Consider the following 15,995-nt stretch of genomic DNA (forward strand, 5'->3'; position numbering starts at 1 on the left):
CTTAGGGATACAATTTGTTTGATGGCGTTGTTGCTTTTGACATTTGTGGCTGAAAATTGCATATACTAAAATATTCTTGATGAGACACCTCATGTTTGGTCTGTGCCTCTTTATTCTTGCTTTATGATTAGTTTCCTCTCTTCAGCTTTTGTGACTGAAAATTAATAGGTTTTGTTCTTCTTCCAGATTTGCTCTTCCAGAAGAAGATTATGTTGAATTCAGCAAGTTTGTTCAAGACCGTATAATTGGCACAAGAAACCATATTGCAACAGTAAGTATATCTGTGCTATTTCACTTTCTGTTAAATGTGAAGTAACTTTGTTAGGAAATATGTTATGTTGGTTTTCAAACACCAGAAAAAAGCTAGTCAAACAAATGTTTCAGACATGAAAAGAAACCATTTAAAAATTGCAAACCACTTAATGAAAGTAAAATCTTGGACAACTTGTCAGATACTCTGTTCTTATGTTGTGTTAAATAGTTACATTCCTGAAATTCTCTTGTAGAAGTTTGTACACTATCTGCACTTCCTCTGTTATCTGATAAGACGTTAGTTGAAATTCTCATTAAATGACTTGAAAGCTTATCAGCAGGCGTCATAGCAGTTTTCTATTTGAAGCAACAGTTGCTAATAAGCACATTGGTATCAGTACCCTGTTTCACAGACTTATTTTTGGTGCGACCGCTTAGGTCACAGGTTCGAATCCTGCCTCGGGCATGGATGTGTGTGATGTCCTTAGGTTTGTTAGGTTTAAGTAGTTCTAAGTTCTAGGGGACTGATGACCTCAGATGTTGAGTCCCGTAGTGCTCAGAGCCATTTGAACTTATTTTTGTACCCAGATGTGCTATGACTTAACACAGCTGCTCTCTCAGAGAAAGTAGCAAGTGCAAAGTTTATTAAATAAAAAATTATTTTTTTGATCATTTGTTTCTGCAGACAGCTGTTAGCATAAAAGAGTTAGCAGTGTTAAAAAACAAAATGTGTGAAGTTCAACCTTAGCTTTGTTATTATTTAAGTTCACCATATTTATCCATACTGTTTGCATGGCCTGCGGCAGTGGCTTTATTCATGGTCCAGTCACATTAATGTGACCACCGTATACGTTCAACATCAACGTGAAATAAAGACTCGCATTCTGCAGGTGATAGCACTAGTAATGGAGGGTATATAAAGAACATCGGGAGGGGGAGGAGGGGTGCAGCAAACATTTCAGCTGTGTGGAAACAGAACAATTTATCTCGTATCCAGAAGGGCAGGCCCGTGGGTGGAAACATTTCTGAAATTGCCAAGTTTGTAAACTGTTGCATGCTGACTTGGTTAATGTGTAAATGCATGACAAAATGGCACATCCGAAACCGGCCCCTGAGGCAATGGTGGTACACCCCAGGCCGTAGATGAAAGGGCTGAACAACAGCTTTAGAGATGTCTACAGGCAAATAGATGTGCAACGAAAGAGCAACTGGCTGCTCAGCTGAACCGAGGGGCTACTAATTATCTCTTGAACTACCACGCACGAACATTGCTGTGTATGAGCCTCTGCTGCAGGCAACTGGTTCATGCACCCATGCTGACTGCCGTTCATAGGCAACGAAGGCTGGAATATGCACACTGTGGCATCAGGTGGACTTTACAGATGCATCACGTTTTATGCTCTGTCAGACAAATGACTGTTGGCATGTACGGCCCTACAATAACTGTCGGAAAGGACCAGGCTGGAGGAGGGAGCGTTACGGTGTGTAAAATGTTTTCGTGACATTCCCCGGGTGATCTCATCATTCTGGAAGGCACAGTGGATCAACACAAGTGAGAATCTCTTCTCCCCCCCCCCCCCCTCATGTTTACTGAGAAATAAAGGAAAATAACACATAACCATGTTTCCTGAGAAATAAAGGAAAATAACACACAAAACTTAAACCATATTGGTAAAAGTAATAAACAACAGCTCAGCATTTTAAACACACTTGAGTAAAAGAAAAACCAAAAAAGGCAAGAGTTGCCATGACCACAACCCAGAACCATAAGTTTAACAAATTACACTCTTTATTACAAAGTTATAATACAATTAATAATCAGTCCACATTCATATGTATGTAAGAATTAAACTTCAGATTCATATATTTCTTTTCTTACAATGGGTGCAACATGCCCCAGTGCCAAGATGACACCAACAGTGGTCGGCCTTGGGCAAGCAACATTGAAAAATACTAACTAGGTGGCTGTCTAAAACAGAGCTTTAACACACAAACTGTTATAAAACACTTACAGTAAATCCATACAACGTGCAAGGTAACTTTAAAACTTATTTAAAAGGAAAGAAACTTCAAAACCTTAATAAATTTTAAATAACACCAGCAAGACAGCTGGTAGATCAATTAAATCAATGAATGTTTCAAGTTTATGATTATCCACCAGAAATCAAATTTACACTGTTCCACAAACTGCAGATTAGATTAAAGTAACAGTAATTGACTAAACAACCCCAAGGCCTACCAAGTTTAAACACTGTGAGCTTAAAATTTAAAAACAATTGAAAGGCTTGAAACACCATTAGCGATCACTTAATATCACTACTCAAACAGGAGCCACCAAAACATTCCTGGAGCCAACATGCCTGATACTTCCATTCTATCAGTATGTAAGGACCGTGCTCACTATGGACAATCATACTGTGAAGTACATCTCAAATTACTCCACCAATCTCACACTCCAACCTTCAGGAAACTAAGGTGAAATCAATACAGTGCCATAACCTTCGCAGAATATCACCTTTTCTGCAGTGCAGTGGCAAGGTTGCCCTAATTAAGCAGACTGCGATGTTTACTTCTGTACAAATGCACAGAGTCCAGACAGGGCCTAACCAACAGCCGTAGTTGCTTGTCGTTACAAAAGGTACACTGCAACAGGTTCATGTAACTCCACTAGCACTGGTATTCCACATGGCATTGTCCACAGCAGGTATCGCCATGCACCTGCCAGAAAAAACACCTTCAGGCTCACTTGACTGTCCGGACACACACACTGCGTCAAGACAGTCTGTGAGTGCCCTTCAGACCTCTATGGCCCTGTCCCACCCCTTATCACCAAGGCAGACCTAGCACGTAAGGAAATTATCGCTGCCACCGACCACAGATGACCTCAACAAGTACGCCTCTATCCTTGGGGACCATATCCATACCTACATGCAGTTTGTTTTTTATCGGCACAATGGCATCTACCAGCAGCACAGTGCAACATGTTGAGCACCTCACAGTGTATGTGCGTAGTTCAAAGAGCACCAGGATGATTTTATCATACTCCCTTGGTCACCTGTCCGCAGCTCGTGGTCTTGCGGTAGTGTTCTCGCATCTTGCGCTTGGGGTCCCGGGTTTGATTCCCGGCAGGGTCAGGGATTTTTCCTGCTTCGAGATGACTGGGTGTTGTTGTTGTCGTCTGCATCATCATCATCATCATCCATCCCCATTACGGTCGGAGGAAGGCAATGGCAAACCACCTCCACTAGGACCTTGCCTAGTACGGTAGTGCAGGTCTCCCGCATCATCCCCTACACTCCTCGGAGTATGGGACCTCATCATTATCATTGGTCACCATTCTCCTCTCCCCCCCCCCCCCTTCCCACCTCCTCCCAATCCCTCCCCTGGATCGAAACCCATTCGAGAATATGTGGGACCATCTCGATCGTTTGCGCCTTGGATCCTCAACCATGAAACCTAGTGCAGCTGATCACAGCACTGAAGTTTGCGTGCCTTCATATCCCTGTTGGTACCTTCTAGAACGTCATTGACTTTTACAATTGATGGTTCTGAAGACATAGGCTGAGGCGTGGATTGGAATTTGTATCAGTGTAGGAGATGATGTATGGTATTCCATGCAATGGTGATATTGCCAGTGAGGTGCAGTGGATAGCGCATCTGCCTATGTAAGGAGGAGACCCGGGTTCTAGTCCCAGTGCTGATACAAATTTTAATTAATTGCTCCAGCCTACATCATTGTCTCATTGAATCTGTTCCTGCTTGTGCTGCGAAAGGTGGTTATTCCGGCTTTTTACAGTGGGTCACATTGATGTGACTGGACAACATATTTAAAGAATATGTTCTGATACAGCGATACAGCTTCAAAATTTAGTGTACCATGACATTTCTATATCAAGTAGATGGTGGATGAACTATCTCAAAACACAATATTAAATAATTAATACAGTATGGTGAGTAGCACACACAAGTGTTCACCACTGCATAAGAGTAATCTTTGTCATTCATTGCTTTGGGCAAATCAGAGGCATTGCCACTCCCATCTCTGTGGTATTTTTCTCGTCCTCCTCCTACCTCTCTCCTCTCACTCATCAGTATGATTGTCAGTTGCAGTGTATTTGCTGAAAATGCATGTATAGTGTTAACAGTAGTTTTGTAAAGGTTTTACCATTTGAAATATTACTGTTATTTATTGTTATTTTCAGATATATGATGTTGCAACAGGCAAAAAAATTCAGACGCTAACTCCACAAATATCGAACCAGTATACAAAAAACAAAGCAACATTTAGTCCGACAGATGAACTAGTACTTTCAGATGGTGTACTGTGGGATGTTACATCGGGCAAAGAAATACATAAGTTTGACAAACTCAATCAAAATTTAAGTGGTGTATTCCATCCCAATGGATTAGAGGTATGTGACAATTTTGATATTCTGACACTTCTAATTTAGCAGTTAGTACTCACTAATTAATAAAATCAACAAAAACTTATCAAGTGATGTCTCTAATGCTAATACAAAGTGACACATACGCTAGCTTTCAAAACCAGAGATATCTGTTTCGATGAAACAAAAACTTTTAGTAAATTACTTGAATGTTATATAGGAAGGTTGTCCTGGTTCATACAAAAAAGAACAGAATAAGAAGAGCTGGCCGCTGTGGCCGAGCAGTTCTAGATGCTTTAGTCCGCAACCGCACTGCTGCTATGGTCGCAGGTTCGAATCCTGCCTCGGGCATGGATGTGTGTGATGTTCTTAGGTTAGTTAGGTTTAAGTAGTTTTAATTCTAGGGGTCTGATGACCTCAGATGTTAAGTCCCATAGTGCTTAGAGCCATTTGAACCATTTTAGAATAAGAAGAGGTGCAAATCATAGCCAATGAGTTTCTGAAGCAATGCTTCAGAATGAGCATAGTTATACGTACAGTTCTCCACACATCACCTGGAGTGATTTATAGATGCTAGATAAATCATTGCTATCCATACATCCACAATGTACTGATCTTCTTTTATCACTGAAGAAGAAACATATTGTTCTGAAAGCTATGGGTTTTGTTTCCTATCTAAAATTGCTCTTTAAGTAGTTTCTCTCTTCCAGAAGATAAATAGTGGTCAACCTCTTGTCTTTGAATGATCCCCCACCCTTCTGCCTTCCCCCTCACATTTTTTGACTAAATTGATATTGCATTCTTATGGTAAGAATATACCTTTCATGAAACCTTGATGAATTCACACCCTTGCGGTCTCCCCCACCCTAGCGGTCTCCCCCACCCCCCGCACTGCACCCCCTGTGTCTTCTGCTCCCCACCCTGTCCCCCACCTGCCAGACACTGCTCTGTGCCATTCCCCCTTCCCCCCCCCCCCCCCCCTCGCACCGCACTATGGCTCCCTCTCACTCAGTGCCCATCCCGCACTGCCCCCCCCCCTCCCCCCAATGTGCATTCTCTCCTCCACCCCTCTAGATCACTGTTTCTATTCAGTAGCAGAATCTTCAGGCTTGAAACAAGAAAATGCAAAATATGTTACTGCAAATAGTGCAAGTTCTTTAGTAGATAAAGCCAATTGAATAGACACATTCATGAGAAAGAGTGCACCTACATTTATATAACATCGAATATTGTGGAACATACCTCCAGTAAATTAATAAGAAATCCCAAGAACTTTTTAGAAAATCCAAAGATGATTAAAAAAAGTTGGGATTAGCAGCACATGATCTAAATACACACCTCTTTGTAATTTCACATCTTATTGCTTCTTCCCACCAGGCCACACTGAACTTTTACAACACCTGACCGTGTTTTAGACCTTATCTCCTGAAAGCTTTAATCACCAGTATGTTGTTACTAACTCCTTGGCACTATAGCCCATGTAGGGCCTTGCCTCCTGGACAATCTCTGCCCACTCTTCCCTGCTGGCCGCCTTGGCTCTCCATCTTCTAAATCCCATTCTTCTCAAGTCATCTTCCACGTTGTCTAGCCATCTGGTCCTTGGTCTACCCATTATACAGTGTCCACTTGGTTTTCCTTTGGAAACTTTCTTGACTGTGCTGCTCTCCATCATTCTTTCCATATGTCACAAACAACATAGTCTACTACTCTTTATTTCTGTCGTGGTGTCTGGTTTGTTGTATAACTCTCTGATCTCTTCATTATTTCGAATTCATCAAAATCCCCTATGATTCACTGCTGTGGAGAGTTTCCTAAGTATCTTCCATTCCCATATTTGCAACACCTCATCATTTTACGTCATTATCCAAGTCTTCAAACCGTACATCACCACAGATCTCACTATTGTACAATACTATGTCAGCTTCAGATCCTACTAAGGCTTCTTGCTTTAAATACATTAATCAGTGTGAAATAGCTCCTGTCACCAGCTGTAATCTTTGCATGTATTTCTTCTGTCATATCATTATTCTCAGTTACCAGTGACCCAAGATATTTAAAACACACAAATTCTTTCCCGGTGACAGTCATGCTTTTTTTTCCTTCACTATACCTTTTCCTAAATGTTAACATATACTTTGTCTTTGACTTTTTAATTGTCAGCCCCATCTCCATTCCATATCTTTTATAATTTTTTGAGCTTTTCTTCGAGGTCCTGTTTCCTCCTGGATAACAAATGAATATCATCTGCATATGCGAGAGCATGTGTCACTCTATTAAACAGTGTTCCCCCAGGGTTATCGCTCTGTGTGTTTCGCATTACCTTCTCCAAGGCGACATTAAACAGAATAGTGGAGAACACATCACTCTGTCACAATCCTTGGTTAACTTCAAATGCCTTTGATAAAGTGCCCTCAACCTTAACTTTACTTACTGTTCTTCTCAAAGTCATTTGGGCCAGTCTTATTAGTTTGTTGGGTGCTCCTACATTGATCCCTTTTGATACTACCATATGCTTGTTGGAAATCAATGAACAGCTGGTGGACGTCGATGTTATACTCATAACATTTTTCAATGATCTGTCTGATGGTAAAAACCTGATCTGTAGTAGATCTATTGGTTCTGAAACCATACGGGTTGTCTCCTAGATACTCTCCTACATATATACTGATTTTTTGTAATACTTTATATTCTATACAGAGGAGTGCAATTCCTCTATAATTTGCAGTCAGTTTTGCACGTTTCTTATGTATAGGTCAGAGTGTATTCCACTGTTCCGGCCTATTTTCTTTCCATAATATTTCTACTATAATCTCTTGCAAAACTCTTATTAGTTTTTCTCCACCATATTTTATAATTTCTATTGTAATATTGTCTTCTCCTGGAGCTTTATTATTTTTTTAAAGAGTCTTGATACTAGCATTAACTTCTTCCAGTGTAGGTTCCTCGACAGTTTCCTGGCACTCTTCTTCTCTGTTTACTTCCTGCTCCAACTCATCTCCCACAGCAGTGTCTACTTCACATTCGTTTTTTGATTCTGTATTCATTAGTTCACTAAAATACACCACCCATCTATCTAAAAGCTGATCTTTCCCTCCAATCAGATTTCTCTCCTTATATTCACAGAAAACTGCTCTATGTTAGAATCCTTTCATTGTGTCTTTCACCCGCACATAGAATTTCCTTGTTTCATAGTCTTTCTCTCTTCTAATTCTTCAATCCACTGTTTTCCAAATTATCTCTTTTTCCTCATACATTCCTTATCTCCTCCCTTTCTCTTCTTCTGGTATTCTGCTACGGTAGTTCTTGTTCTCCTCTGCAGCATTCTTTTTCTTGCCTCATTCCTTCCTTCTATCTTCCTCATACAATCTTCCTCATACAATCTTCATCAAACCAGACTTGGGTTCTCAATTGCTTCTTTTTACCGAGTACAGTTTGGCTGTCTTCTGTATTGTACCTTTGACTGTTTCCCATCTTTTTTCGATACTCTTGCCTGCCTGATCTTCAACTTCATTAAGTCTATTTGTCAAAATAGTTTTATACTGTTGTACTGTGTTTTCATCATTTCTTAATTTAGCATCAACAATCCGTGGCACAATAGTTTTCTTGGTCTGTCTGTAACCATCCATCCTCTGTCTATATTTGATTCTTATCAAATAGTGATCACTATCTTCATGTGCACAACGACAACTATCCACTTCTAATATATCTGAAGCATGTCGTCTATGTATGAGTACATGATCAATAAGCCACACTTAATTTGATGTAGCTACCAGTTTTGTGTGTGCACTGCTTTGTAGTTCACATGTTAAGTTTGTGCTTTGGTTCAGCCACTAGGGGTCACATGGCCTGCTAATATGACTGTAGTTGTGTATGCAGCCGGAGTGGAAGGCTCTGCTGGCCTCTTGGGTATTGCTAATTGTATTGTACCTTGCCTTCCATGTGTGTGTGTGTGTGTACTGTTCAAGCAATAAATTAGTGTTCTTGGATTAGAACACAATTGTAACAAATTGTACCAAAAACAATCATTTTTTGATGGATCTTCAATGTGCTGTTGCCTTGAAACGGGATATTTTCATAACACACAAATTATACAGCCAATATTCTGCAGCTAACAATATGATACATCTTGCTATTTTATTGCAACAAATAATTTAAATAATGATGCATTTTCGAAAGATCCTCAAAGTGCTGGTGCTTTGAAACAACATAGATTGGTAGAACGTAAGTTATATAAATAAAAATGCAGCCCACCAAATACAGGCTTCAACTGAAATCCAATATGGTATAACCTAGCTCTTTACTGAAGAGAGACGGCCTGCTTGTTACTAGATGGAACTTTACTATCTCATTTGTCTATGTTCAGATGCACATTCCGAATATCTTACATGGTTGATATTGCTCTACACATTTGGAAAGGCTTCATAGCATGCTTTTCCATAATATGAGGTCAGAAATTAGGCATGCTCAGTGTTGACATTTGAATGCACGGCCACTGAAGTGGTGACTTAAGGGACCTTTACTGAAGCACACTCTCCATAAAATGGAAGTGCGATTCTATCTAGACATAGATTTTCAACTCTTTCAGTTACTTCTCAATTCCAGGGCACCTTTTCATATGTCCTCTGTACAGCAATCCTTGTGATGGTCAAATTATGGTATGATTGACTTAATATAAGTCTTCAACCTGCTTAGAGATTTTATGTAGAATCAGTATTTTCTCAGGTTCTGAGAAAGTCTTTGACTAACATATGAATGTTGACATAGTAGTTCAGCGCATTCACTTTTTGTCAGCTGCACAAATGCCTGTTGTCATTTGCACATACTTTCTTGTACTGAGAGTGGAATAACCTCTGCTTCCTCAGCATTTACATAATTTTGTTATTAAACCAAGATGGCTCTTTTTTGTCCCAAATCTACTTACTTGGCACGTACTTCTTCAGAGTATGATTTACAATCACTTTAAACATTGCCCATACTTCCACTATATCCATCATATTGGCACTGAATGATGACCATTTACTTTCTAAGTAGGATGATAATCGTTGATTTTTTAACTTTAGTGACCAGTGCTGCTGTGATATCCCTGTCTCTGCATTAATGCTGTCAATAAGGCCAGGCCTGTTTACATCTAAAGGGTCCAAAAAATTTCCATTGTGTGTGGGTTGTTGTACTAGATGTTCAAGCAAGATTTTGGAGAATGTGTTCAAAACTTATTAACAAGACTATCTGCAACAAACCAATAGACATCCCAGACCATGCTATGTAGATTAAGGTCACCTCTAACTAATATTGCATGTCTGTGGTACTTTGGTGCTGTTGAGAACAGATTTTTTTGAATGGTTCTTAAAATCTTACAGAAGATTTTGGTGCCTGCTAAAAACTTCTGTTTGTCATTTGGGTTCACCTAAACTGGTCATTTCTGTCCACATACCTTTCCAGTCACTCAGTTTTAAAATTGATAGCCATAATATTTTTTTCAATGGTAGTGAACACTTCCTCTCCTATTGCCATTTAACCTGTCTGTTCACTTTACATTCTGTGTATCATTAAATAGTTCAAAACTTTCTGCTTTGAGTTATGTCCAGGTCTCAATTTTGAGTATAATTTGAACATGATAGTGTTCCCAGAGAGCAGTACATTCAGAGACTTAGTTACTTATATTTTTACAAGTATCTTTACTTTGTAAGGGTTCCTATTTCACTCTCTGCATATTGATTGGCAGCTATGAAACAAATATCTTTATTTTTTGGGCTGCTGTTATTGGATGGTTCTTTTTTACAAGATAATGAGATTATAAGTAAGTCTATGCAGATATAAGGATCCTTTGCCATTTTTTAAATTTAATTGGCAGCAGAATCTTATTTTCATCAGAGGTGCCCTCTTGGGCACTCCACAAGTACTCTGCTACCTGAGCAGCTGCATCCTCCATGTAATCTACATCACACCTATCTAGTGGAATCCTGCAGTTCTCCACCCCGTAACGCATATGTCTTCAGGCATTGCAGCTTTCCTGTAGACAACCAGGATAGTCTGCAAACAATCTCACAGAGCTTCTGACACTATCCACAAGATCAGGGATGTCAAACATTTTGACTTGACTGGGCCACAATGGAATTTTTACACATTTTGTGACAGGTGCTCAATTCTTGGACTGCATTGATACTTTCTTTGGACCACATGCGACCTCTGGGTTTGTACACCCCTGCACGAGATCATTTATATACATATTTTATAATTCTTCCTTGATATACTCTTGAAATTACCGTCGCATTTGTTGATTTTGTTCTGTTAAGAAAGGCATGTTAAGGTCGATGCAGTAAAAAAAGATCAATGCAGTAACAAATCTGGCCCAGTACATATTAGACTCATACTTTGTTCATTAAAGGGCAGTGCAGAACTGTATCGAAGGCCATCCTCATGCTGTCAAGCTTTGCGTCATCTGTAGTGCTATGGAACTCGTAGCGAATAGAATGAACTGAATTTTGCTAGATCACTTGTGGTGGAACCCATGTTAATTTGTATAGAGGACATATACATTCTCAAAAAATGTAAAACATGTTTTGTAATTGTACAATTGATTAGAATGGGAGATAAGGTCTACAGTTTATTAGCATTTGTACAACAGCCCTTCTTGAAAATGAGACCGAGCTTCTTGCTAATGACTTGGCACCCTTCATTTCTTTGACAACCTGTAATATATGCTATTGCCTTTCCACTGTGTAGCTGTTTTAGGTAAATTTCTATTTCACAATCTCCTATCTCAGCCTCTGCCATTTAAGGCTTTGAGGAACGATTGAGAGGACGATGTATATTATGAACATCTGCTGTGAAACAGGTCGATTGGACGATTAGACCGTATTCACTGTTACAACTCTCTCTCTCTCTCTCTCTCTCTCTCTCTCTCTCTCTCTCTCTCAGCATACTAATTAAATGACTGAATAGATGATTTGGATCCAATTACTGTCTTTACTTAAGACAAAATGCTTAGGGTTTGTAGTCATATTGGGTGGCAAAAATGTATTTCAAATTCATTGAACACTTTTTGCATTGCTTTTCTTACCTTAATTTTGGATTTTTTTCAGCTTCTGTTTCTTGGTGATGAAGCTGACTTTGATTTTGTAGCAACTTCTCAGTGTGGCAATTAAACCACTGCAGATGTCTCCCATCCCTCATATAGATTTAAGCACATATAGATCTAAGGCCTATTGTGCACTGTTTTCGAATTTTATCCACATGTGCTCTGTATCTTCCTCCCTGGAGCTGAATATTTCATGTTGGCTGGTCAGATATTTCAATTTCTTTCCTGTCCTATCTTCCTTGACATTTCTTGTAACCCTTGCAGTCATTGGCACTGTAACAGCCTTATAGTCACCGATTCTCTCCGAAGGGTTTGATCTGTTCAGTACTAGGAGGTCTAAGACATTGCTTGAAGTAATTCATAACAATCTCCTTCATGTCCCAACACCAGTTTATATCATATGTCTCCCATTGTGCAGCTGACAAATTCCTCCCCCTACCTCCTCCATTAACAAAAGTGTGAGCAGGAAACTTACTTGTTTCACGATATTCTCCAAATTCCATCAAAAATTTTCTGCCACCACAGCTCCTTTTTCTAGTTTCCACTTTTGACTCACCTTTGGTGCTTACCTTTACACAAATTATTCCGCATTCAAAGTATAACAAGCTGACTAGGTATCATTGATTTCTGTGTAGTAATAAATACACCACCAACATTTTGGATTCACTCTAATTCACGTCTGGTTTCAGCCAGCTTTCTGCTTCCAAGTACTGTGTGGGCATTATTGTTATTATTATTGTAAGTGAAACTAATTCTGGAACCTTTCTGTGGGTGATCCTGTAGTTTACTAAAAGATTAATAATTTTTCTTTCTGATCTGCCAAGATGTAAGTTCTCATTTGAGAATAACTTGAATAATCTTAGTATGTTCCAAATTTTTTCTGCTACCCAAGCAGCCGTTTTCTTTGTTTGGTACACACCAGATGCATCAAGAGGGGCAGTAAGAGTCTCCATGTGATAGTGGAAGTTAGGAGATATGTTATCAAACATTATCACAGAATTTCTTGAGGATTCCCCCCATGTGACTCCAGACCTTATGACCACTATCGGTTAAAGTATAATACTGCAAATAGTGAAATGTTCTTCCAACCTGTGTGTGAGGCTGCCTTCGACAATTTAACCAGCTTGACAGTATGTATCTGACGCATTTGTGCAAAGCTTGTGTGTAACCGCTGTCAGATTATGGATGCTTAATTTCCGCTATTATACTCAAATGGTATTGCCACTATTTACTATGAGAAGTTCAGAGTACCATTGCAAACATTCAGACTCGACCATACTCACAGTTTCTGTGATTAAACTGGTAGCCACCTCTTGCACTCAGGTGACATCTTGTTATGGGGCACCAGGCCTATAATATCATGTTGTTTCCCAGGTCATCAGCCTTGCATATTGTTTCTCACCCTCCACCAGTTTTTTGGGAGTCTTCTTGAGCAACAAAACTAATAGGAGTCTAACAACCCTTGACAGAGTGGTATTATGTACAGGTACTCTCAAGCAAGGATGGAACCATATACCTACCAACTTGGGTGTTGAAGAGGTCTAGACTTCATTTAGACTTAAAAGAACACAATGTGAGAATGGGGAGGGGTTAATAATAATCTAGAAAATATTTTAGGTCTGTGATTCCCCAAATTTTAGGTTATCATCCCAGCCATGTCTTTGTTCGCATTGATTGGTGTAAATTGAGGGATCCCATTAATGGCCATAAATGAAATGTGCTCTCAATATTTGTTAATCAAGTTCACGTAACAGTGCATGTTATTGTGAGAACATTAGATCAGATGAAAAGACACCACATCAAGAAAATTCTTGTCCACACCAATGAACTGAGGTTATTTATAGCCCTTCTTCATATGTACGCAGTAGACAGACAAGTCCAGAAATTTCTAGGACTCCCTTCTTCCTTTCCTTACAGATTCAGAGAAAGATGTCCATCCACTGTGCACAAGGATTCATGTTTATTCAGTAAATCGGACTGATTGATTTTGCAGCTAAAGATGAAAGTAAAAGAAACAGTGATAAAATGTGAGATTTCCTGCAAGTCATTGCTTAACTATTGAGATTCAATGTGATGCACCTATGGTAGGAAGAGAGGTTGGAAGTAAGGGACAGAAGTTAGGGTCAGTTAAACCTGTCTGTGGCAAAGCACCTTTCATTCACTGATTCATTCAAACTTACTTACAAACGAGGCACTGTTCCTAAGGCTTAGATTTCTTCTTGAGGGTGAATACGCACCACTATGCACTGCTTCTAGGTTGTGAATATCAGAACACTGAGTGTTTGACTCTAAAAGGGCAGTCTGTGATTTTGGTGGAGACTTCCTTTTATTTTGGGTGATGGCTGTAAGTGTTCAAAAGCGTTGTAGATTTCTGTACATGTTGTTATTCTACACCGAAAATTTCAGGTATAAGAACAAAGTGTGTTCCCCAGTTGTTTAAAGCTGCAAATGACTGTTGTATGCCCCTGGTTACTATAATAATCACCTAGCTGATTTCTTCATTCTTGGGTGATTTAAATTATTTATACCTGCACCAGGACCTTATCTCTTAGCAGATGGACATTGCAGTGTGTTCTTTGTCCTAGTCATTCATATGGCTCCACACAACAAAGGGATTTTATGACAGATGAACTCATCTCATATTCAGTAGGTGTAGGATTTAAATACATTCTCCTTAATTTAGTTTTTTTTTCAGGAGTTTGTCTAAATTACATCAGGAAAATCCTGGGATAGTTCCCTCAGTTAAGCCATAAGCAACTGTCTCACATATTCTTGACTAATTGAGTTTGCCCTCTATCTTTAATTACCTCTATGTTAACTGAGTGTTAAACTCAAAATATCCCTTGTTCTACGTACCTTAACTTACTTTAATCTCCCTTATTATTGCCACTACTGTATATTTCCTGATTTATTCGTTCATCTGATCATCTTTCCCTTATACTGCTCTCTTATACTGTTTTCCCTTTTACTGCTCTCTGTACCTTTATTAGGCTTCTTACACACTATTTGTCTTTTTTCTTTCCTTTTTCTCTCTCTTGACCAATTTTTGTATTTTGTCAGCACTTCTCTAATATGCAAGTTGCTGGCTACCTTCTTTGCATCATCTTGGGTTTTCAACTCTCATCTGTTGGTAGCCTGGTATCCAGTTAACTTACATGCTGCCTTGACATGCCAACACTGGCCTGCAATCCTATGTGACTTTCTTACTCCATCCCAGAATACATAATTTTAACGCATCTGCATAAAGAAACTTTTGGTTCTCTAAGATAATATTTGTCAAATTCTGTTTGTGCATGTCAGCTGCTGATAGATAAGTATTAGTTTTTCAATACTTATGTGATGGTAGCATCATTTTGATAAGAGTAGCATCTGTAAATGTGAATAAATATGTTTGATCAGTAACAAACTTTTTTTTTTTTCATCTGTTACAGGTAGTCTGTAATACAGAAGTCTGGGATCTTCGAACATTTCATTTATTACGAACTGTCTCTGTTCTCGATCAGTGTGAAATTAATTTCACAAGAGATGGCAGTATAATATATACTCGCCTGCTTGAACAAGAGACAGAAGATGACTTGCCATATGATTCATCGTTTAAAACTCTTGATGCATTTGACTATTCGTGTATAGGTAAGCATAAAAACATTAATTTTGTCACCTTTTTTAAAATCTGTTATGATGTGTGGCATCATCAAGTGAAAAAGATAGCAAAAGATATAATCTGAGATCTGAGGACACAGCTATGAAACAAATATCTTTATTTTTTGAGCTGCTGTTATTGGATGGTTCTTTTATATAATATAATCAGATTATAAGTAAATCTATGCAGATATAAGGAACCTTTACCGTTTTTTAAAGTTAATTGGCAGCAGAATCGTATGATTTTCTGTATGTATGAGGGTAATCCCAAAAGTAAGGTCTCATATTTTTTATAAGTACATAGACCTGTTTATTTCTACAATGGTTTACATCAGTTTATAGCTTGAACATTTATCTATTTTTCTACATAATCACCATTTCTGTTGATGCATTTTTGTAGACGCTGTGGCAGTTTTTGTAAGCCCATGTCATACCAGCTTGCCGCCATGCTGTTCAGAAAGTTATGAACCTCTTCTGTCACCTTGATGTCGGAGCTGAATCGCTGGGACCACAATTAACATTGACAGGTTCTGTGAGACTCTGAAAAAACTCAAACAGGCAATTCAGAACCGGAGAAGAGGAATGTCGAGCAAGGGCATACACATTCTCCATGACAACGCTTGCCCACACATCGCTCGGCA

The 15,995-nt window shown here is 39.0% G+C and overlaps 1 protein-coding gene across 1 annotated transcript in view; it reads left to right on the plus strand.

Moving 5' to 3' along the window:
* The window catches only part of LOC126474687 (DDB1- and CUL4-associated factor 1), a 245,895-nt gene that overhangs the window by 217,625 nt on the left and 12,275 nt on the right, over positions 1 to 15,995 (plus strand). Inside the window, exons 25-27 of the mRNA XM_050102169.1 lie at positions 187 to 271; positions 4,455 to 4,664; positions 15,147 to 15,345. Of these exons, the coding sequence (XP_049958126.1) occupies positions 187 to 271; positions 4,455 to 4,664; positions 15,147 to 15,345 (494 nt within the window). The remainder of the gene's footprint in view (positions 1 to 186; positions 272 to 4,454; positions 4,665 to 15,146; positions 15,346 to 15,995) is intronic.

The sequence above is a fragment of the Schistocerca serialis genome, chromosome 1, assembly GCF_023864345.2.
Source record: "Schistocerca serialis cubense isolate TAMUIC-IGC-003099 chromosome 1, iqSchSeri2.2, whole genome shotgun sequence".
Lineage (NCBI taxonomy): Eukaryota > Metazoa > Arthropoda > Insecta > Orthoptera > Acrididae > Schistocerca > Schistocerca serialis.